The sequence below is a fragment of the Orcinus orca genome, chromosome 7 (assembly GCF_937001465.1).
Source record: "Orcinus orca chromosome 7, mOrcOrc1.1, whole genome shotgun sequence".
NCBI classification, from domain to species: Eukaryota; Metazoa; Chordata; class Mammalia; order Artiodactyla; family Delphinidae; genus Orcinus; species Orcinus orca.
In genome coordinates, this window is record NC_064565.1 from 59,123,056 (window position 1) to 59,146,354 (window position 23,299).

A 23,299-nucleotide genomic window follows, 5' to 3' on the forward strand; every position below is an offset into this window, starting at 1 on the left:
GCCATTCCCGGCCCCTAATGCCCTCCAGCGCGGTGAGGACACTGAGACGCCGCTCCTGCTCTCCCGGGTGAGGAGATCTGGGTGTCCGTACCTCCCCTGCAGGACGCGTCTTGCGCCGTGGGCCGGAGGAAGGCAGGTGGCCTGCCGTCCCTCCTGGGCCAGGCATGGCTGGCAGCGAGGGTTTGGGGAGACCACACTCTGGAGAGCGTTTTCCTGACCCCAGCGAAGCACGGCCCGCGCCTGAAGAAATTTCTTTTCTTTACAAAGGTGCTGGGAACAACAGTTTTTATTGACTTTTCTTTCCGGTTAGGGAGCCACCCTCGTACTATCTGTGGTTTGCTCAACAAGAACAGCTACGGTCTTCCTCCACCGCGCCTTACTTTTTTCGGTTAGTTCCCTGTAGGTGTGTGCGGCTTGCAGGCGTGCGCACTTGCCTGGCCGGGCTTGGCGCCGGGGTGGGGATTTCTAGCATCTCTGTGGGTTTCGGTGGGGCTTAATAGCGGTCAGCTTGCCTGCTCCGAGAGAGAAGAGCAAGACACCAAACATTTCCCCCTCGAGTTGCTCTGAGTGTCCCGCCAAGCTTAGCTTGGGGGGTAAGCGTAGCCCGGGTGTATTTCGCAGGCTCACTATTTGCAAAAGTTGTGGCCCGAGAACTTCCAGGTCGCCAGCCGGAACGTCGCAAGAGGGGCGGGCGGCCCTGGAGCGTGCGCGCCACCCACCGCCGCCCTGGGCGGCCGCCCGGCCCCGCCCCGGGTCCCAGGGCTGCTCACCGCTCCGCAGGGGCTGGGCTGGGGGAGGAAGGGGGAGCATGAGGCGGGCGGGGCGCAGGGCGTGCCACGTTCAGCCCCAGGAATTCCCTCGGGTCCAAGGTGTGCTCGGGTTGACGACGTGCTCGGGCCGGTGCCTGTGCTGTCCGGGTGCCGGGTGTGTAAGTACCGGGGGCGGAGAGGAGAGAATTACCCTCATCTCCGTCTCCAAGTCCCGCGCCTGGAAGCCGAAGGCAGATTTCTCTGGAGATAGCAAAGATACTTTGTCACTTTGGGCGCTGCCTTGGCGCAAATCTTTAATTGCAAGGGAGCGGGGGGAGGGGCGGGAGAGGGGGATAGAGTGTCTCAAGCAACCCAAGCGCGGGTCTCCAGGCGGCAAGGCCCCCTTTGATCAGGAAAATCCAATTATTTGTGTATATACATTTCCCACATAGTGATTACTTCATTAATTGTCCCGCCTTTATCTCCTCCCTTCCCATCCCCCCTAATAATCAGTTCTTTTATCCAGACCAACAAACACACCATAGGAGCTTTGTGGATTCAAAGGATTTGCTTTCGCTTCTGAAAGAGCCGCTATTCTTTGATGATTGGGTAGCGGCAAACTTCAAAGCCATAAATCTTCCCTCTGACTGGCTGGCGGCCCAGCAAAGTCCTTATCAAATTCTTGGAGGTGAGCCTGAAGCGCTCAGACCGCTCGCGGGGCGAGCGAGCGGGTTGCGGCGAGGGGCGCGGGCGGGGAGGGCCCCTGCGCGCAGAGAGGGCGCCCGGGAGGGACGCTAAGGCGGCCCTTCGTCCTCGCCTTCGGGTCTCCATGCCTCAGCAGCGCCCTGCTCCTCAGCCAACGGCCCGCAAGCCATAGCCATGGCCGCCGTGGCCGTCCTCCGGAACGACTCGCTGCAGGCCTTCCTCCAGGTCAGGGCTGGGCTCGGAGGGGGCGAGGGAAAGGTGGGAAGGGTCATGTCTGGATCTTTCCTGATATTCTGTGCACCCTGAATTTCAAAGGGAATCCCGCTCGGTGGATACCAATGGAGTGAGACCTAGGGGTGCCCACACCAACTTCCCACTGAACCCTGGTGTCAAGAGTGTGGCCTTTGGGGGAGGGACGCGCGTATCCAGGGCTTGTTCGGAGGTGCGCGTCTGGCTGAGAACTGGTCCCAGCTCACCCCGCTGGGCCCTCCTGGGGCGGGCGGAGGAGGAGCGCGGGAGTAGCGTGGAAATGAGAGCTTAAAAGATGGGAGGGAAGGCGGATGGGCATCCGGGCTGTGGGTGTTTCCAGACCCTTTCTGGCCGCGGAGCCGGGAGTGGCCCGTCGGATCTCTCTCCCCTCCCACTTTGTGCCTGCCTTCCTCTGAGGCTAGATGGCGTCTCTTTGCACCAAGTAGTTTCACAGGAAGCGCTCCCGCGCTCCGCGTCCAGGTAGCGCAAGCACCAAAAGTTTCCCGGGACTGGTGGGTGCGTGCGTGGTGTGCGGTGGCGGAGGAGGGACACCCAGGACGGGGGAGGGGCGGCGGTATAATAGCCGGCGTGGGTGTGGCGGGCCGGCCCGGAGACCGCGCTTGGAGCGCTAACCTTTTGTCTGTTCTCCGCCCTCCCGTGCCGCCGCCTATGCAGGACCGCACCCCCAGCGCCTCCCCAGACCTGGGCAAGCATTCGCCCCTGGCGCTGCTAGCCGCCACCTGTAGCCGGATTGGCCAGCCGGGCGCTACGGCGCCCCCGGACTTCCTGCAGGTGTCCTACGACCCCGCGCTGGGCTCGCCCTCCAGGCTCTTTCACCCATGGACCGCCGACATGCCGGCGCACTCGCCCGGCACGCTGCCATCCCCGCACCCCAGCCTGGGGCTGACGCCGCAGAAAACGCACCTGCAGCCGTCCTTCGGGGCGGCGCATGAGCTGCCGCTTACACCCCCTGCAGACCCCTCGTACCCCTACGAGTTCTCACCGGTGAAGATGCTGCCCTCGAGTATGGCGGCGCTGCCCGCCAGCTGCGCGCCCGCCTACGTGCCCTACGCGGCCCAGGCCGCGCTGCCGCCCGGCTACTCCAACTTGCTGCCGCCGCCCCCGCCGCCTCCGCCGCCCACGTGCCGCCAGCTGTCCCCCAACTCGGCCCCCGACGACCTCCCGTGGTGGAGTATCCCGCAGGCCGGCACCGGTCCGGGAACCTCGGGGGTTCCGGGGGGCAGCCTCTCCGGCGCCTGTGCGGGGGGGCCCCACGCGCCCCGCTTCCCGGCCTCAGCGGCCGCCGCGGCCGCCGCCGCCGCCGCCGCGCTGCAGCGGGGCCTGGTGTTGGGCCCGTCGGACTTCGCGCAATACCAGAGTCAGATCGCTGCGCTGCTGCAAACCAAGGCCCCCCTGGCGGCCACGGCCAGGAGGTGCCGTCGCTGCCGCTGCCCCAACTGCCAGGCGGCGGGCGGCGCCCCGGAGGCAGAGCCGGGCAAGAAGAAGCAGCACGTGTGCCACGTGCCAGGCTGCGGCAAGGTGTACGGCAAGACGTCGCACCTGAAGGCGCACCTGCGCTGGCACACGGGCGAGCGGCCCTTCGTGTGCAACTGGCTCTTCTGCGGCAAGAGCTTCACGCGCTCGGACGAGCTGCAGCGGCACCTGAGGACTCACACAGGCGAGAAGCGCTTCGCCTGTCCCGAGTGCGGCAAGCGCTTCATGCGCAGCGACCACCTCGCCAAGCACGTCAAGACGCACCAGAATAAGAAGCTCAAAGTTGCAGAGGCCGGAGTCAAGCGGGAGGACCCGCGGGACCTGTAAGCCCACCCGGGGGCGCCTCGATGCCTCTCCTGCCTCGGGCTCCCTACCCAGCACCTCTTCGGAGAGGTTCCGGTGGCCTGTGGGCAGCCGGCCGAGAGGAGACCCAACTGAGGCACTTACTTGCCCCTTCCTGCTTGCCCGCCTCCCAAAAGCGATGCCAGGTCTCCAGCTCCCTGGCCGGCCTGCGGACAAGGACCGTGTGCCCAGGAAGAGCAGGGGAGGTAGGGTTGAGAGCTCTGTGTCACGAAAGAGCAGTTTCAGGCTCTGAACCATTCCCACCATCTGAGAGACCTACAGTTTGGGGGGACTACCCTGGGCTGACCTTTGTATATAGGAAACGCTGCTGAAATCAAAGCGGAAGAACCTTGAGAGATTTAAAATAGTGCTGTGTTTTTTGCTAGGACTGGGCCGGGCTTTGTACAGGTTATTTAATAGCTTTCTTAAAGAATAATTATAATAATTATAACATTAATTAAAATGTTACTTTTGTCCTCAGCTCCATGCAGAGCTACAGCATGAAATGTCTCTGTAAAGCAATCAGCAGTTGCAGCGTGAAAATAAATACGTTAACTCCGGGGTCACCTCGGGAAGACCCCGCTGAGCCGGTCTCATTTGATCTTTTCTCCTTCCGGGAGGCTTTACAAAGCTGTCAGGTTTCACCGGGAATTTGAAGGCTCCTGTAGGCTGCCTCTGTCGGAGACTTCTTTGGTTTGGAAGGTTCTGGGCAAGTGTGTCGGGTGCAAAGATGCAGAAAGTAGGAGGGCAGGGTCAGTTTTGTGGTAAAGAGATTAGGGCAAGATTTTCCAGTCCCACCTTGAGTTTCTCACGCGGCCTTAGGACTTGACCAGAGACTGTCGGGCTTCTCTTAAAAGTTGATACCTGCTGCACATACAATACACGATCTTTTTATCTGGCGAATTGCCTGTGGCTTTCCATTTGTTGGTACTCTCAGAGGTCACAGGCGAGCTGCGCTTCCTCCTGGCAGCCGGCTATGCTGCTGTCTGTAGGGGTACTGCTATCTCGAGGATCTGTTCACAGATGAGATTTTGGAGAGTTACAGAGAAACTAGGGGCCCTTGTTCAGGTTGGTCTTTGCTTGGGAAAGAAGCGGCTCTCCTGTATTTCAGCCCCGTCATGATACACAACCTTGTCTTGTTTTCTTCTTAATCCTCTTGCTGTGGCAATCTTACCAGTCTTGTTTCACAATAGCCTCTTAGGGATTTCTGTTTAGGCCTGGAAGTTTAGTTCCATTTTGTGTCTTGGGACTTTATTTTTTCAATCACTGCAGTAGACTAAGATTTTCTCAGGGAGGAGCCAGGAATACTCATATCTAGGTTTCTCACCTGTCTCTAAAATGTGAAGTTTTAAATGTGAAGTTCACAAGTGTTTTTTCAACTCGGCTGACTCCTGGATGTTTTCTAATATGTGAGTTTTTAACCTGAAACCAAAACCTTAATCTTCTGATTTAGAACTAGCAAAGAAAAGAAGTTGTTCTCAATTTTGTTACTATGTTAAACTGGCTGGCATCATTAATGCCAAATTTCAATCGAACTGAATAATTTTTTCATGGTAGTAGAAGTATATAAATTGATAGGATTTCACAGTTTACACACTGCTGTTACCTTGCCTTTCGTTTGAAGTCAAACTGAAGGGTAAGTTCTTAAAAACCAGGAGGGTTGTGCTTGAGACTTACTGTATTAAGTAAAACTCAACCAGCAACATAGTTGAGATGAAAATTACTTTTATACTCCTAAGAAATAGCATTTTTACTTTGTAACTTGGGACAAGGTGGTAACTACTAAAATCATTGTGGGACTATGCCTTAGAACCTGTTACTCTCATTAGAGATTTTGGAACTATTGAATGACAAAATGGAATGTGAGTCTTTAGGGTTCTTTACCTGGAAAGGGCAGTTTGGGCTGGCTAAATTCTCAAGGCTGTGACAGTTTTGCAAGCAATAGCAATAAGACAGTTGCTACACAGTAACATTAATATGCATTTAAATGTGTAATATTAATCAACATCAAGATTGTTGAGAATAATTTCTATGAAGAGTTGCAGAAACTCTCACATCTGAACCATGCCCTGGGATTGACTTCAGAGCCAGAAAAGGTTTTTTGGCAGATGACAGGGAAAGAGGAGTCCTTGTTAGAGAGTGAAAAGACCAAGGGCTTTCTTTGGAAAATTTGAAACGATTCTCTCACGTGAAAGAAAATGCCCTTGGTAGAGAAAGAAAACTGGCAATTTTGAAGTGACTCTACTAGCTATTATTGACAGCTACGATCATTTAGCATCCAAACAGGTGAAGTGTGGAAGATAAAATTTCCTTATAACTTTAACTTTGTTGTTAAGAGAGAAAATAGGTAAGATGTATGAAATTTTGTATCTAAACAGATAAGGTGTTTAAGATAGTTTTCCTATAACTTTGTGGTGGTTAAGAGAAAGATAAAATATATGGAATTTATCTAAAAATACAATATTTATAATTTTAAAAAGCAGAATGAAGTCATTTGATGACAAATCACTTTCTTAGTTTTTAGGTAATTGAACCTGCAAATTTTAAAAGTTTGGTAAAAGTATAGACTCTAGACTAAAGACTGTTCCTTATTGTCAGTGCAAATCTGTGTTCCAATTACTTTAGAAAAAATATTTATGCCATTATCCAAATAGAAGCCAGGAAGTCACAATAATGTGATATTATTATCCAAGTGTAGGAAAACATTTCATGTTTATACTGAAAAATAAGCTAATAAATGCTCAGAAATACAAGTTTGACAATGAAGAAATGTATTAGATTCTGTAAGCTTTTAAAATGTGAACTGCTGCTGCATGCTTTATTTGGTTCATAAAACTGCAACCTACTATGGTATTATCCATTTATAACTTTAAAAAATTATTATAAAATAAATCAGTATCCAAGAAATAGATGCATAAATGATGTAAATTAAGCACATTTAATTTAATTTTAATGACATTCAAATTAAAAGAAGTTCAGAAGCAAATTACTTTTAAATGTAAACTGAAATTTATTTTTTATTTGGAATTTTGCCATCATCAAAAAAGAAAGTTTAATCCACCAACTGAATTCAAGGCTTTACTTAAGAACCCCAGAACCAAATTCAATTGAGTTAAAAACCAATTGAAGAAACTGTGTTAATGATGGCCTCAAATGTCAATAGACATTTTGGTTTTTAAGCAACTGTTTTAGTAGCATGCAAATATAATGCAAAGTGTCATATTTTAGAAAATTCTAAAGTAAGTGTGATATGATTACATTGTTTAACACAATTGATAAATGAACCATTTGACCAAAAACTTGGAAACATAGAGAAATTGAGTTATCAGTAATTTAGGTAATTTGGAATTATATGTTTCTGAACTTATTAACAACACTGTATAGTTTTCTGCTTTTCTCAAGGGAAAATTGTACAAATTTGTCCTTTGCTGACCACTAATTTGGAATAGTTTTGGTAATGAATGAAAGTAAATTATGTTAAAGAAAATACAGCTACATTATTCACCATCGTGTTAAATAAGTCTTTTCTAGTTTCAGTTAGAGTTTAAATCTTATAACTATGTTGTGTATGTTGTTTTAACTTATTTTCCCTTAAGTCAATCAGACAACACATGCCTATTTAAAAAATTAACATTGATGAGATTGCTTCTGGCAGAAACCTACATGAAACAGTATTTGTAGAAAAGGCAGTTTTTCACCCCAATTTCACTCCATTTCTATTTTAATACTATTGGGTTTTAGATATTCAGTTTAAAGCAGCATCTTCAGTGTTTCCCATCTGTTTTGGTTCTGCTGTGAGACTTTCACAGAACCTTTAGCGGTAGCTATATCTTCACACTAACGTGAACACCTACTAAGTTGTTTAGGGCTCTAAAATTGCAAACCACTTTTACTTGTGTTAGCTAACCACATTAAATAATGACAAGTTGTGGTAAATTGACATTATCTCACTGGGAAATCATCTGTTGTGGAATCAGATTCAAACCTCAAGCTTTGTTTTCTAGTAAATGTGATTATGCTTTGCTAATGTCCCAAATTGAGGGCCACTCAAAACAAGTCATACTAATGTTCTATGAAATATCATTTCCTTCCTCTGGTTTGCATGGTAGAGGGGAACTTAAAAGAGTATGAAACCAAGGGCAGCTTTGACATGAGGACATGTGCCAACATAGTTTGATAAACTAGGAACAAATAAGGAAAACATCTAGATAGAAAGATGTATGTTGGTAATGAGACATATATTTAGATTAATACACCAAAATGACAGGTTTCAGTATTGGGCCAGTATAATTGTAACCTGATTCATGTGGCATTCAATATATATAAACAGGGACTTTCCTGGTTGCGCAGTGGTTAGGAATCCGCCTGTTAATGCAGAGGACACGGGTTCAATCCCTGGTCCAGGAGGATCCCACATGCCGCGGAGCAACTGGGCACGTGTGCCACAGCTGCTGAGCCTGTGCTCTGGAGCCCGCGAGCCACAACTACTGAGCCCATGTGCCACAACTACTGAAACCCGTGCGCTTGGAGCCTATGCTCTGCAACAAGAGAAGCCACCGCTGTGAGAAGCCCGCACACCGAAAGGAAGAGTAGCTCCCGCTCGCTGCAACTAGAGAAAGCCTGTGCATGGCAACGAAGACCCAACGCAGCCAAAAATTTAAAAAAAAAAAATGTGTATATATATATATATATATATATATATATATACACACACACATATATATGTGTGTATATATATATATATGTAAACAGTATATTTTTCTCTGGTGTTCAGACTTGACACATTTTTGCATAAAGATCTTTGTGTCAGTTCCTCCTCCCTTGATTGTTTTTAAAGAATCAGCAATGTTTCAAGTTAATTTATGGACATTGTAAAATAACTTACATAATGTTACTTCCTAAAATGAGTAAGTGATACTGTTCAGCAAAGATGTAATCAAACAGCTATGGACCTTCATAATTTTTTTTGATAGTTTCACAGTTGTTTTACTGTTATAGTTTATTACCAATTGAAGATTTGCATGTGATGATTGATATAGTATTCATTTTCATGCTGACGTTTTGATGACTTCCCTTTCTAGACTTTATATACTTCTCCATCCATGTCTTTAGTGATTATGTTGAAGCATAATCCTCAATGGGGTATTTGACACTTAATTCGTAATTCACCCCATGCATGTGAACTGCAGTAGTTTCTGCACAACACATAATAAACTATATTAACTAATATATTTTGGTTGTCTACCTAATACCAAAATTCAATTCAGGGGAAATAAATCAGTTCCTAGTTTGATACAGATCTTCCTTGACTAATGATGAGGTTACCTCCCAATTAACTCATCGTGAGTTGAAAATACCGAAGTTGAAAATGCGTTATACGCCTCACCTACCGAGCATCATAGCTTGGCCTAGCCTACCATAAACATGCTCAGAGCACTTACATTAGCCTACAGTTGGGCAAAATCTAACACAAAACCTATTTTATAATAAGGTGTTGACTATCTCGTGTAATTTATTGAATATTATACTGAAAGTGAACAACAGAGTGGTTATATAGGTACAGGATGATTGTGTTTCGGTTGTTTACCTTGGTGGTGGCGTGGCTCTCTGGGAGCTGTGGCTCGCTGCCCTGTCCAGCATCACAGGAATACCCTACAGCATATCGCTAGCCCAGGAAAAGACCAAAATTTGAAGTTTGGTTTCTACTGAGTGTGTATCACTTTCACACCATCATAAAATCAAAAAATTCTATGTCAATCTATCATAAGTCAGGGATGCCTGTATATAAAAGTCTGCAGCTTTCACTTCTCAAAAAGTTGTTTCAGCATTATGAAGATTTGGTTTGCCCATTATAAAATGGAAGTTTGTTTTATAGGAAAACTATTTAATTTTTTTTCATTAGTTGCCAAAACCCTAACATCAAAAATACACTAAAATTTTCTGAGGTCTAAGGCAGTGTCTAGATATCACCTGATTTGTTAATACAATGTTAAGCCATTCAGTCACATGGATGCTTTCTAATGATTTTGTGTTTAGCATAATCTAAAACACGGATGAAAAACATCTGGCCCTTAGCTTAATTTCATCCAATTCACAAGGCAAGTATCAAAGCTAAATCCTCATTTATGCTTATGGTTGGGAAAATGTGTCTTAATTTGAAAAGTGTTTGGTGACAGTTTCCTGAAACTCTATGTAAGGTACCATGAAAGCTTATTTCTCTTATTTCTGTCTTTGTAAGTTTTATTCTTGTATTCTGTATGTCTCTTTACTTGTGGATGCCACGTCTTCGACATATTCGTGTTCATCTCTAGCATGGAAACTCGTTTTGTGTTGTGTGTGTCTCTTCCTTTTCTTGATGTATCTATGCCCATTATTTTATTTTGCTCCCTATAATGCAGGACTTGACAGGATTCTAAACTCCAATTATTTAAAACCTGTTGTATGTTTAACAGACACATATTCCTTGGTCTAAATTTTACATGTGAGTGAGTTCAATTTAGAGTTCTATTTATAGATTCAAATCATGTTTTATTTACGCATTATATGACTGCTGTTTACTGTGGATTTCTGAACATCATTTTACTTTCAGTTGTCATGGAAAAAATATTTCCATGACAATTGAGAGTAAAATTGTAAAATATGGTAGAGAATTATGGTGTGAGGTAATACCAGGTTGGATAGATTTTAATTAGTAAAAAGCATACAAAAGAAGTAGATGACCTAAATCTGTAAACATAGCCCTTTATTTATCGAGCTAAGGTTTTAATGAAGGGAATGTGAACTAAGACCTATAAGCATTTATCTATTTTTATTCCTTGTTAAGGTTATTATATTTGATGGAGGTTTCTTTTTCTCTCAAAGCCTTTATTCTCCTCTGTTTGATCCTTGGTGAAGTTCATGTCATCTCTCCATACCTCAGACAACTGCCAAGAAAGTCATTTTGGTAACAGATTTTGTACCAAGACTGGGTTTGGAGTAGAAAGTTGCTAAAGTTTTCTAAGGAGAAAGCACTCCCTTCATCAATCATGATTCAGGTTTGTCAATAGCAAGTCTGTGTGCCCTGAGTAGCTAGTAGCTGGAAGCTGCCCCCTTGCTTCTGTAGCACAGAGGTCTAGAAGTAGTGAAAAGGGAAACAGATCAGAGGGAATAACATGACCATGGGGAATAACAGACATTTGGAAGATCCTGTTTAGACAGGATGTTCCTAAAGGGGTGGAAATAGGGCCATTGGGTAGGAGCTGAAGGAAAAGGCTTGATCACTTTCTCAAAGTTAGAATGGACCCCGGGAAAGTGCCTCCCTCACCCCAGGTTGTTTTTGTCTTCCTTAAACCAAAGCTGAGTATGAGTAGAGGCTGTAGGGGAGATGCAGCCCTTGACTGAGTTGGACTTGGAGGATCTTTATGGTCTCTTCCAAAGCTGAAATGCTTCAAATCTAAAATCTGTACATCAAAAAATCCAAATACATTTTATTAAAGCTACTAAAAATGCAACAGTTGTATGGATATTCCTGGCATTCTGGCATCTGATTTCAGAAATCCAGTTTGGGAAAATATAGTTTATTCTTAAATAGTTAAAGGTATTAAAGAGCAGCAGAGTAATTTGGGATAAATCAGTCAGCCTCTCTAGAAGTAATATCAGAAGGTAGTCACATGATCTTAATATTGGTTTTTGAAAAGAACACTTCTGGGGATGTCAGTCTTTGTAAATGCTGTACCATGATGCACATCACCAAGTCCTGTTTTTATGTATGGAAATTTCACAGTACAATGACAGGATGGAAAAGTATAGGTGACTTTTCAGTAGTTATATAGGTGTAATCATTTAGATTTACAAACTGTGGCCTAGCTAAGTTTAAGGAAACCATTCTTTCCCCGTACCCTCGAAGTCAGTCAAGTTGATATATATAATTAATACGTGAGCTGCATACTTAATTCAGTATTTGTTATTTATAATTATTAGATGCAGAAAACTCAGGCAAAACAAATTCAAAACATGTATACATAACTAAATTCAAGGCACCAAACATTTATTTGAGTTTACAAGATGTAAGGTACATTGAGGATTGGAAGATGAACACAATGCAAAGAGCTCACAGTCATAAAGGAGTTAAGACATATACACAAATGAAGGTAAGACAAGGCCTAACTAAAAACCCAGTAACGAAATTCCTATTATAACAAAAAGGAAAGAGAAATGACTTCAGGTAAAACAATGTTAAACTATTTTATGCCATAAATATTTCTGTCTTCAGAAACAACAGTCCACAGACTCCACCTGCAGCCTTCAGAATCCTTTTAGGTTTTTACATGGAGCTGAGAGTTCAAGACAGTGTGGTCCCTAAACCAGCAGCGTTAGCATCACTTGGGAACTTGTTAGAAACGCAGATTCTTGGGTCCAGTTCCAAGTTACTAAATCAGAAACTCTGGAAAGGGGCCCAGCAATCTGTGTTTTAATAAGCCCTGCAAGTGATTCTGATGCACACTAAGGTTTGAGAACCACTGGTCTAGGAAATGGTACCTTTTATAATGCATAAGATTAACCTATGGAAAATAAGCAAATTCAAGCCTAACGCATTTCTCATAAGCTATTCTGGGGACATAGAGAATGGACAGGTCACTTGGCTGAAATCCCTCACCCAGTCAAGAGACCCAATTGAGAACCTTCTAACTCCTGATGAGAAGACAGCAATAGTCTTAATTACAGAGTGATTCTTCTGTGCATCTTCTAAATTATGTAGACAACTGTCCTTTTATAGTAGTATTTAATACACATAGAAGATTTACATTTTTGAATCATCAATCATATTTTATGTTAGTGGAATTTTCCCAAGAAAGTGGAACAGTGACTTTTAACAACATCTGTTTTCTTCAAAGGAGTGCTCAGCTAACTGAGCAGTTTGGATTTTTAGTGTCATTGGATGATGAATAGCTAATTATCTTAGGGCATGTATAAACTCTACCACTAAGAGTGAAAACTACATGTACACTCAGTGCTGCAGAAATACAAGGATGGCACTTCTAAAACACAAGCACAGTTGCTTCAAGCCTTTGTTTTGCTAAAAAAAAAAAAAAAAAAAGGGCTTTTAAAACTACTGATAGGGAAGTGCAGAGTCCTAGGGCTTCTTCGTAGAGGCCCAAACTTAGGAAGTTGTAGATATTTATCTAAACCCGGGGTCTTCAATTCCTCTAGTTTCACTGCTGTCCTCCTCAGCCCAACCCTCTCCTCCACCAAATCTTTCTTGCTCAAGGTGCATCTCAGGGCTGTTTCTCAAACCAGAGCATGATTTTGTAACATTTCTTTGAAAAACATTTTATTTCTGACCTTTGCAATTATAGAAGGATGCTGGGAATTACCAGTACCAGGGAAACTTGTAACATCAATGAGAATAGCTCCAAAATTTTTTCCAGTGAATGAACCTCTGCCTCCAAATCTAAACTATCCATCATTGATTTGGGGGTACTTTAGGAGGACACTTAGTGGATAACAACAAAAATCTATGTTGATGATGACTATGGCATATCCCCAAGGAGTTCCCCCAGAACCCTGAAAGATCAAGGGAGCTCTCTATGACCAGATAAATCTCCCCAACCAGGATTCATAGAAATAGAATTTAACAGGTTGGAGTTGGAGAAGACCTTTAAAATCATCCAGTTTGACCTTCTCATTTAACAGAGGAGACAACTGAGGGCATGCTTAATCAAATGAAACAACCATTATCTAATGTATCTATGATACATTAAAGAGTAAGTACACTCAGTAGAAACCCAGCAGCCTAGAAAAGGGAGTGATAGTTAAGGATCATGAACAGCGGGAGAAGACTCAGGGATCAAGACCAGGATCCCTTTCTACCCTTAGCTGTTTGGGTGGAGGTAAGGTGGTGGTCCTAGGAAGCTGCTAACTGGCTCCCTCTACACTTCCCAGTATCCTTGGCCTGTTGCCTTCTCTGAGGCAATCTCAGCTTCCCAATGCCTTAACAGTCATTCCCTTGCACGCCTAAGTCTCATTGCTTCAGCTTTTAAAGACATCCCCCCACCACAATCTTCCTATGTTATCAAAATGTAAACTCATTTAGAAGATTGTTAAGTGACCATTCAAAGGCAAAAAAAAAAAAGCAAAGACCAGAAGGGCAGGGGGTAGAAGAAGCCAGAGCTGAGGAGAAAAAGAGAACCTCTCTGATGGAAAAGAGCTGATAATGGTATGGGTGTGTGTCATGTGATGGACAGATCTATCTGTCCATCAGATAGATCTGGGGACGTGGAAGGACCATATTTCAGAAGGAACAGGTAAAAAAGTTGTAAGAAAGTCTGGATCCAGAGCTCTTAGCAACTGTCTCAGCAAAGATTCCTCTGTATTTGTTATCTTTTGTTGCATAAAAAATACCACAAACTTAAAGGCTTAAAACAGCATATGTTTATTATCTCACAGATTCTGTGCACCAGGAGTCTAGGCAGAGCTTAGCTGTAACCTCTGCTTAGGGACATTTATAAGGCTGCAATCAAGGTGATGGCCAGGACTGGGGTCTCATCTGAAGGCTTGACCAGTGAAGGATATTTGTCCAAACTTAAGTGGTTGTTGGCAGGACTTGGTTCTCTGTGGGCTGTTGGACTGAGGACCTCAGTTCTTTGTTGGCTGCAGTCTGGAGACCACCCACAGTTTCTTGATATATGGGTCTCTCCAACATGGCCACTTGCTTCATCAACATGCAAACTGGGAAGGCAATAAAGTCTACTAGAAAGATGGAAGCTGGTGGCGCAGTGGTTAAGAATCCACCTGCCAGTGCAGGGGACACGGGTTCGAGCCCTGGTCCGGGAAGATCCCACATGCCGCAGGGCAACTAAGCCTGTGTGCCACAACCACTGAGCCTGTGCTCTAGAGCCCGTGAGCCACAGCTACTGAGCCCGTGTGCCTAGAGCCCGTTCTCCACAACAAGAGAAGCCACCGCAATGAGAAGCCCGTGCACCACAACAAAAAGTAGCCCTGGCTCGCTGCATCTAGAGAAAGCCGCATACAGCAACAAAGTAGCCAAAAATAAATAAATAAAATAATTTTTTTTTTAAATAAAGAAAGATGGAAGTACATCTTTTGTAATCTATTCACAGAAGTGACAGCCTATCAACATGCTACTCACTTGAAGAAGGTTACTCAAGAGAAGATTACACAAGGATTCGAATACCAGGAGGTGGGAATCTTGGGAGGCCATTTTAGAGGATGAGTATCACACCTTGTGACACAGCTTGTCAAAAACAATAAAAATAATGGAGTCATGTTATATAGACCATAAAGGTTTGGACAAAGAGTTTCTCAGCATCAGCTATGATGCTTCCTCACTCGTGAGAGACTGTCCCCCAGCATCCATCTTTCCTTTCTTCCTTATTGTAATAGTAATCCCCAAATTTTAGGGAGGCATATGGCTGTCCATCTAGAGACTACATATGGCAGCCTCCCTTGTAGTTAGGTATAGCCATATGACTAAGTTCCCACCAGTGGGCTGTGAGCCTGTGTGATATATGCCACTTCTGAGTGACATCCGTAAAAGAAAGTTGCATGCCCTCCCCTTCTTTTTTACCCCCCTTTCTGAGGCTGGAATGCATATATTGTGGTGGGCATCCAGTTCAATCATGTAGATAAGGCCAACACTCTGGAAGATCTTGGAAAAATAAAACAGAAGGAATAGGAGTCCCCAGACCATCACTTGAAGCAGAGTAGCCCAACTTTCCTGGGCTGCCTACCAGCTGGACTTCTATCTAAGAGAGAAATAAACCATCTTGTTTAGGCCATTGTTATCTGCTATCTGTTACAGTAACTAAACCAGTATCCTAACTGGTGGATCACACAGTGCTTCCAGAGGCAGGTATTAGCAGTGCTCCTGCTGAGTCTTCCTGTGGCAGCTGTGAATTACATCGCTTTAAAAGATGTCACAATGTGTCACCTTTCCAGCTCCTCCTAGGCTATGTCTGCTGGAGTCCTCAAAATGAGTTCTCACCCCCAAAAGGGTATCCTCTTAGGATGCTGCTATGGAAAACTCTATCACTGCTTTCCAGCTTTGCCCATGCTCAGGTACCCAGAGGACTTCAGTCATTCAGTGATTCATTTATTACACTATTTATGGGAATTTCTCATGTGGCAGTCACATGAGCCTGGGGATACAGCAGTGAACAGAACAGACCAGTTTTTTGCTCTCAGGAGACTGACATTCTAGTAGGGCATTAAAGACACAATAAACAAATAAACCAACAAATAAGATAATTCAGGGAATCATAAAATAGAACAACAACTTGAAATTCATCTTCATTTACCCTACAAGATCGCGCAGGGAAACTGAGTCTCAGCCACATTGCTGGATAATTCACGGTCTCCAGCCTGAAGAATGGCCCCCAGTAGTCCTTGTCTCATAACTGCCTCAGACTGAAGGAGACAAATTATTTCCACCTACTACCCTTTGGTGAGAATGAGTCCCGTGAACACACCTATATGCGTGGTGGATGGAAAATATAGAGATGCACATGGGTATCTGTTGAACACTAACAGTGTTCCACCAACATACCCATCATAAAAATCCAAATAAATAAAAAACACATAAAGCAGAAAATAAAAGGGGCACTTTATCCTTTCCCTTCATAAATAACCAACACATCTTTATTGATCTCCTGCACTGTTCCCGGCCCTGTCCTTGATGCTGAATATGCTGGAGATGGTTCCTAACCTCATGTGGCTTCTAGCTTGAGTGTGTGTGTATGTGTGTGTCTCCTCCTGGGTTTGTAAACTGCCTGTACCATACCTAGCTATACGATTTCAGGCAAACCACTTAACTCCCGAAGGCTCGGTTTCCTCATTGACAAAATGGGTATAAAAATAGTAGCTAATATATAGGGTTGTTGGAGGGGATTAAATTTGATAATATAGGTTAAATAACTTAGAATAAGCACTCAGTAAAAAAAAAAAGGCTGCTACTATTGCTATATGGATAATATAAATATTTGCTTTTATATAAACAGGATTATACTATTGATACTTATATACAACTACGGTCTACTCCTTGAACCCTTTCAGTGATGTTCCTTTTTCCATTTCAAAACATAGAAGGTGAAGTTCATCGTTTTAACTGCTTTATGGTATTCTGTTGTCTGTATTTACATTTGTGTGTATATTTGGTGGAGAGATTGATGGACATGGAGTCCATGAATGGGCATTGTATGCCAAGTTCTTTCTTTCTTTCTTTCTTTTCTTTCTTGCCAAGTTCTTGATGTACTTTTTCTTCTGGACAGTGGATACAAAACTTAGTTACATTCTAAAAGGGTTCATAATCCAAAAGCAGGGCTGTGATTTAAATGGGCCAGTGCTTGACTTGATCACATAATTTCACCTCTTTGTGCTCCAGTCCTTCCATCTGTGTGTTGTTTAATTACTCCTCTCTCCTTCCTAGAAATGTGAAAACTTTCTAGAAAACAGGCAAAAACAGAAACATAGAGCCAAAACCAACAATTTTACTACGTTTAAACTTAATGATTTCATTTTACGTCCCAGCTCCTCATTGGAGCAGGGTTAATTGCCAACCTCTACACTTGGGTTTAGTTTAGACAACCCCAAATACCTTCCCAGCTCAGTCTTTAAAAATCGGAGTTTCTTCACAAGGCCTATTTCTTTTCCTCCATAAAGTGTGTCCTCATTTATATTTTCCTCCCTTTGTATCCATCTAAAGTACGACTCTTGAGAAGATACATGTGCTCCATTAAACCTACAGTTTAAAGCCGCTATCTATAAAGTCTAAATTTGTGATTTGAAATCACAAATAAAGTGATTTCTATCTATAAAGTCTAAATTTGTGATTTGAAAGTCTACTCTTTGAATACCAGTGACTTTAATATTAAACTGCCACAGATAAGATCTTTAAGGGGAAAAATACAACTGCCCATTTTGATTTGGGGGGATTTTAGTCCTGAGATCCACACAGAGGCACCAAGACTTGTATGATCACAGACAAATCACTTCACTTCTCTGAGATCAGTTTCCTCCTCTATTAATGGGAGGGAGCTTAAGGGGTTTCCAGATGTAATTCCTTAGCACCCCTGGTGACAGATGAGATGCTTCAGGAGTCTCGTAGATGAGATGTTCTCCTTCTGTTCCATATTCTGAGCTCCTCTGATAACCACTAACCAGCTGGTTGATGATCCCTTCCACTCCTGTATGAGGCTGGACCGCATGAACTACAAGTATAACCATTCATTGATACACAAGGTTTCAATACATAGTGCTGAAAAAGGAAAATGGAAGAAAATAGTGGAGTGGGAGAAGCCAGGGGGAGGAGGGGGAAAGAGACCAGGGAAGATTGAGAAAGGAAGAAACAAGTTGGCCAGGCTAGTAATGTGACCCAGGCAGAGGGCTGACTCCTTAGACAGGCCCTATGGGGAGCTTCAGCTGAAAGGTTTACCCAAAGTCAAGACCTTTTCCCTCCAGAGAGGTGGAACTTTCGTGAGGAGTAGCTGTTTCTGTTCCAGTTCATAGGTGACTGCACTGTATAATGGATTCATCTGTACTGCAATGGAAGAGGAGTTCAGACTCTTGGTCTGCTACTAACTAATGGCATGACTTTAGGCAAGTCCTGTAATTCTGTGAGGGTCAATTTCTTTATCTGAAAATGGAAGGAGTAGGACTGGATGATATCTTGAGGTCCTTTCCTGCTTGAACATGGTATGATTCTTATGAACGCTTGTATAGATAGCCAGGTATTCTGGTTTATCCATTGCTAAGTAGAACCCCCTCGACATTTAATGCCATAAAATAACAACCATTGTATTATGCTCACATAGTTTGGGGGACAGGAATTCACCCAGGACGCAGTGGGGGTAGTTTGTCTCACAGTCTTGGGTCTCTCTTCTGAGAATGACTCCGTTGGAGGTAACTTGAATGCCTAGGAGTTAGAATCACCTGGATGCTTCACTGACATGTCTGGTCCCTGAGCTACAATGACGTGAAGTCTGAGCTGAGTACTCCGTCCACCGGAGCACCTATTCGTGGCCTCCCCATGTGACCTGGGTTTCACAAAACATAGCAGCTGGGTTCCCAGAAGGAATGTCTTGAGATTGATCATCCCAATAGTGAGCCTTCCAGAACAGGCAGAAGCTACTTGACCTTCTCAGACCTAGCTTTAGAAGTCACTTAGTGACAATTCTACCATATTTTGTTGGTTACAAGCAAATCACCAAGGCTAGCCTAGATTCGAGGGAAGGCAAAGTAGACTCCAGATCAGCAAGTTCACGCTGCAAAAGAACCATCATTGCTGCCATCTTTGGAAAAGTATGATCTGCCCCAGTCTGCACTCTGGTAATGACGGTTCACATGGCTCCCGAATACATTGCCTCATCCCTCCCTCGAGATCCCCAAAGTCTCATCCCCAAAGTCTTCAAAGTCTGCATCAATTCAAATTCCAAGATCTTGGTATCTAGTCGGGTCCAATGCTGATGAGGTTTCTCAGTGCCTTTCTCAGGCACAGCCCCTTCACTGAAGTTCCTTGCAGTCTGAAGACTTGTGAACCAAAGAGACGAGTCTTCTAGTCTTAAGATACTTTAAAGGCCTATTATCTATCTGTCTGAAATGGTTCATGAGGCACCATCTTAAATCTTTCTGAGGTCTTAAAAAAAGTATTTAAAGTCACATCGTTGGCCTCCTCTTTACTCTGAGACCGTGTCTTCCTAATCAAACCCTTGATTCAACCTTTGCACTGAGGGCCTTTCTTACTTTGAGGATGCTTTGCGGATTGGAAAGACTGACTTGAGCTCGCTATACTTCTTCTAAATGTTACTGCAAAATTGAACATAGCCATATTTTGTCATCAGTAACTAAAAGAAACCAGTTGACCCTTTCAGCTTTCTGTCAGGAAACCTCCTTAGGCAAATCCACTAGTTCACTTAGTATAGTTTCTATTTTTCATGTTACCACAGGTGATGGTGTTGCTAAACATTTTGCTGCAACTTAGCAAAGTCATCTTTTTTCCACCTTCCAACAATAATTTCCTCTTTGTCCCTCTAGCTTTCACTGACAGTCTTCTCAAGGTCCATCCAGGTTTCGCTAACTTCTAACGCCATTTGACCTTGAGAAACTGAATATACAAACAGATGATGGCCAGATAATATATAAAAGTGGAACTCTCACCCACAGTCTGCAGCAGCCAGCCTAGGAGACTAACCTATGATCTACAGTAAGCAGCCCAGAAAGCCAACCTACTATAAGACAGACTAGGAAATCAGACAGCTATCTCTAGCAACAATCTAGGAAACAAAACAATAGCTCCTGTAAAAATTGGCCCCAAATGACCAGGACTTAATTAATAACCAACTGCTTCCCTAATTTTTGTCCCCGTTTCCAACTTAGGACCAACCAGAGAAAGCCAAATATTCATTCTAACCAATCAGATAGGATTTCCCACTTCTAGTCAGTCTGCTTATAGTATCCCCATGCCAACAGCCTCCGACCAGGGCATATTTGAAGTCTTCCCCTTCTTTCCACTGTAAAACTGTCCCACTCCTCTGCTTGCCTTTGAGTGTCTGCCAAAACGCAAGTGATGGTGGCTGACTCCCTTGCTATAGCAAGTTTTGAATAGATAGCCTTTGCTTGTTCTCATTTGGTTGGTCTTCCTTTATTTCCACATTTCCTGCTTCCCAGTCAAAAGCTAATGGGTTATGGTTTGGGGTTTTGTTATGGGAGAATCCCATGTCCGGGTACCAAACTCTATTCTCGTTATCTATTGTTGTGTAAAAACCACCCCAAAACTTAGTGGCATAAAACGACAGTCATCTTATTATGCTCACAGATTCTGTGGGTCAGGAATTCCGACAGGGGTAATAAGAATGGCTTGTCTCTGATCCACAACATCTGGGGCCTCAGCTGTGAAAACTTAGTGGCTGAGGAAGGACCCACCAGGAGGCTGCCTCATTCACACATCCTGATGCCTGAGCTGAGGTGACTTGAAGATTGGGCTCAGGTGGGGATGGCAACCATTGGCTTAGGCTCTTCTCAGCTCTTCACAACCATTGGCTGAGCTTTGTGAGGGAGTGTCCTGAGACGCGCAGCCAGGCAGTGAGTGTTCTGAGAGAGACAGGTGGAAGCTACAAGCCTTTTCTGACCTGCCTTGGAAGTCACATGTGTTGGTTAAGTGAGTCACTCAGCCTGACCTAGATTCAAGGGGAGGGAATCAGGCTCAACTCTTTTTTTTTTTTGCGGTTCGCGGACCTCTCACTGCTGTGGCCTCTCCCGTTGCGGAGCACAGGCTCCGGACGCACAGGCTCAGCGGCCATGGCTCACGGGCCCAGCCGCTCCGCGGCATGTGGGATCCTCCCGGACTGCGGCACGAACCCGTGTCTCCTGCATCGGCAGGCAGACTCTCAACTACTGCGCCACCAGGGAAGCCCCCAGGCTCAACTCTTAAAGGGAGAGTGACAAAGTCCCTCTGCACAAGGACACATGGGATAGGAGATACTGTTGCAGCCATTTTTGGTAACTCTAATTTGCCACTCCAGGCCACCCTCTTCCTGGCATCCCTCTACTCCTTCACTCCTACATTACTTATTTTTACTCTGCTTCCTTTCAGAAAGAATTTGAAGACACTCAGAAGATGGATTGGTGGGCATGGAAACAAAACAAAGGAAGTTGGTTGATGTCAGGTGATAATCTCATTCATACAGGTATTCATTTATTCATTCCATGAGTCTTTTTAAAGCGTTAACAAATGGGTTCCACATTGGAAATATACGGAGGAGATGTGAGATGAGCAAAATGAACACACATCCTGTTCTCATGAAGTTTAAGCCCAGTGGGAGAGGCAGACATTTAAAAATAATTCCACAAGTACATAACCACAGGTGCTCTAAGTTCATAAGCATTATACAGCAATGGCCCAGGAGCTGTGTAAGTGCACAACACAGGAGCTTGGTCCTGTTAGGGAATGAGAGATTTCCCTGGGGGGAAAAAAAAAGAATATTTAAACTTATAACTGAAAAATGAGAAAAATGTCAGGTAACTAAACTAGGGTGTTGCAAAGCATGTTACATGGACCACTAGTGATACAGAGAGATATAGCATTGGCCAAAAAGTTCACTTGGGTTTTTCATAACATCTTATGGAAAAACCCAAATGAACCTTTTGGCCAACCCAGTATTATTATTGTCCTTGTTATGTATTTATTTTACAGTTTTGCAATTTATGACAGGTGATATTTGTTTTCCATTGCTGTTGGCAGGTAAAGTTTCCTTGTAAAGTGAAAGTTTTTAAGTTTAACAAAGCTATCAATTTAAGGTAAAATAATATGGTAAGCATTACATCTTGAGTTGGCAAATATCGTGTAGGTGATATGTGGAACCTGAAGCTCAGTATAAAGACTGGAGTTGGTATGTTGAGAGATGGGATGGGGAGGGGGCTCATGGGTAGTAAAGAGAGCATTCTGGTGCAAAAGCCCTGAGGTGGAAGAGTGGGGGGGTCCACGAAACAGAAAGGTGACCAATATGGCTTGAGCAGAAAGCAAGAGGGAATAGTTTACAGTGAGCCGGAGAGGCCTGCAGGCCCCTGAGAGTCAGGGACTTTAGTTCAAAACTGAAACTTCCAAAACTCAGCATGGGCAATTGCACATTTTTCCTTTAAATACTGTACCTGTGGCAGGGTTAGTACAAAATCACTGGCATTTGAATAGTACATTTATAATAGAACAGATTTAGATGATACAGATATCAAGAATATTAATTGGCAGTATCTGAGAGCTAATGTTTCCTTTGGAAATACTTTGTTCAACATGTTTAACTATCCTACAAGCAATGGGGCGTCATTGAAGAATTTGGGAAGAGGGAATGATAAAACCTAGTTTGTGAGCTTTTAAAAAATAATGTTTACAATGTAATTCATGCATTAAAAAAATTGTCCAGAGAGCTAATCATAATAATAAGCAACATTCTGCTCTCCACTCCAGAGGGAACCACTTTAAATCTCTTCTGGTTTTATTCTTCTAATAGTTTCCTTCTTATCTCCAAAAAATGCTTATATCTGTGTCTCTTGATTTATCAGATTTGGTCATTATATCAGATATATCATACGTGCTTACTCAGATTTCCTCAACCTTACCTTTCTCCCAGTCTCCCAGCTCACTCCACCCAGGCCATCCCAATGGTCACCAACTAAGTCTGAGTTTCTGTTTCCACTGCAGGAGGCCATCAGGCCACATGCCCAGATCTACTTCCCCAGTGGCTACTACAGGGTCCGAGTGACACAACTTGCATGCGTGGGAGAGTAAACTCTCCGGGCAGCAAATTTTGACCAGTGGAAGAGAGAAGGCAGAGACAGATGGGAGATATGTTTTCTCTTCCTTTTTCCCTCTGATGGATTGTTCTGGGCACAATATTTCCATCCAGCCTGTCCAAAGAGGTCCTTTGTGACTGAGTGGTCACCTGCTGAGGAACCAGCTCTGGTTATTCATGGCATTTTATGAAGCAGTGGCCAGTGCAGTAACTCAGCACCTTGTACTTGCTGCCGGATCTTCTCCACCTGTCTTCCTCCCTAACTCTCACAGAACTGGGGTTGTACCTCCTAATAAAGCATAAGCCCTTAAGCTTTGCCTCAAGCTCTGTTTTCTAGGGAAATCAGGCCAAGATAGATATTGCCAATATTATCTGTTGCCTTACAGCTGTGACTTAAGATCACCACTCGCATCTCTCTCCCATGTTCCTGTAGTCAACTCATTGTTCTTAGTTCTGTTAGTTATGCTTCTAACTTTCGATTTT

General features: G+C 44.0%; 1 protein-coding gene across 6 annotated transcripts; it reads left to right on the forward strand.

Moving 5' to 3' along the window:
* The first annotated feature begins 216 nt into the window (after nucleotides 1-216).
* Nucleotides 217-23,127, forward strand: SP5 (Sp5 transcription factor). Of its 6 annotated transcripts, none has more exons than XM_049712282.1 (3): nucleotides 217-928; nucleotides 1,276-1,679; nucleotides 2,379-8,216. In XM_049712282.1, the coding sequence occupies exons 2-3, from the start codon at nucleotides 1,629-1,631 to the stop codon at nucleotides 3,522-3,524; spliced, it is 1,197 nt and encodes a 398-aa protein (XP_049568239.1). In that variant the 5' UTR covers nucleotides 217-928; nucleotides 1,276-1,628; the 3' UTR covers nucleotides 3,525-8,216. The 6 variants fall into 6 exon arrangements, 4 of the variants coding, with proteins under 4 accessions (XP_049568239.1, XP_049568238.1, XP_049568240.1 ...); XR_007478403.1 differs by lacking the exon at nucleotides 217-928 and adding an exon at nucleotides 21,124-23,127 and having other exon boundaries at nucleotides 1,104-1,679; nucleotides 2,379-5,825; XM_049712281.1 differs by lacking the exon at nucleotides 217-928 and having other exon boundaries at nucleotides 1,104-1,679.
* The last annotated feature ends 172 nt before the right edge of the window (nucleotides 23,128-23,299 follow it).

What these genes read in the sequence shown, in the direction of transcription:
- SP5 (XM_049712282.1), top strand. Translation starts at nt 1,629, where the DNA reads ATGGCCGCCGTGGCCGTCCTCCGGAACGACTCGCTGCAGGCCTTCCTC. An exon ending in CGCTGCAGGCCTTCCTCCAG is followed by an intron (nt 1,680 to 2,378) that starts GTCAGGGCTGGG and finishes CCGCCTATGCAG; the next exon opens with GACCGCACCCCCAGCGCCTC.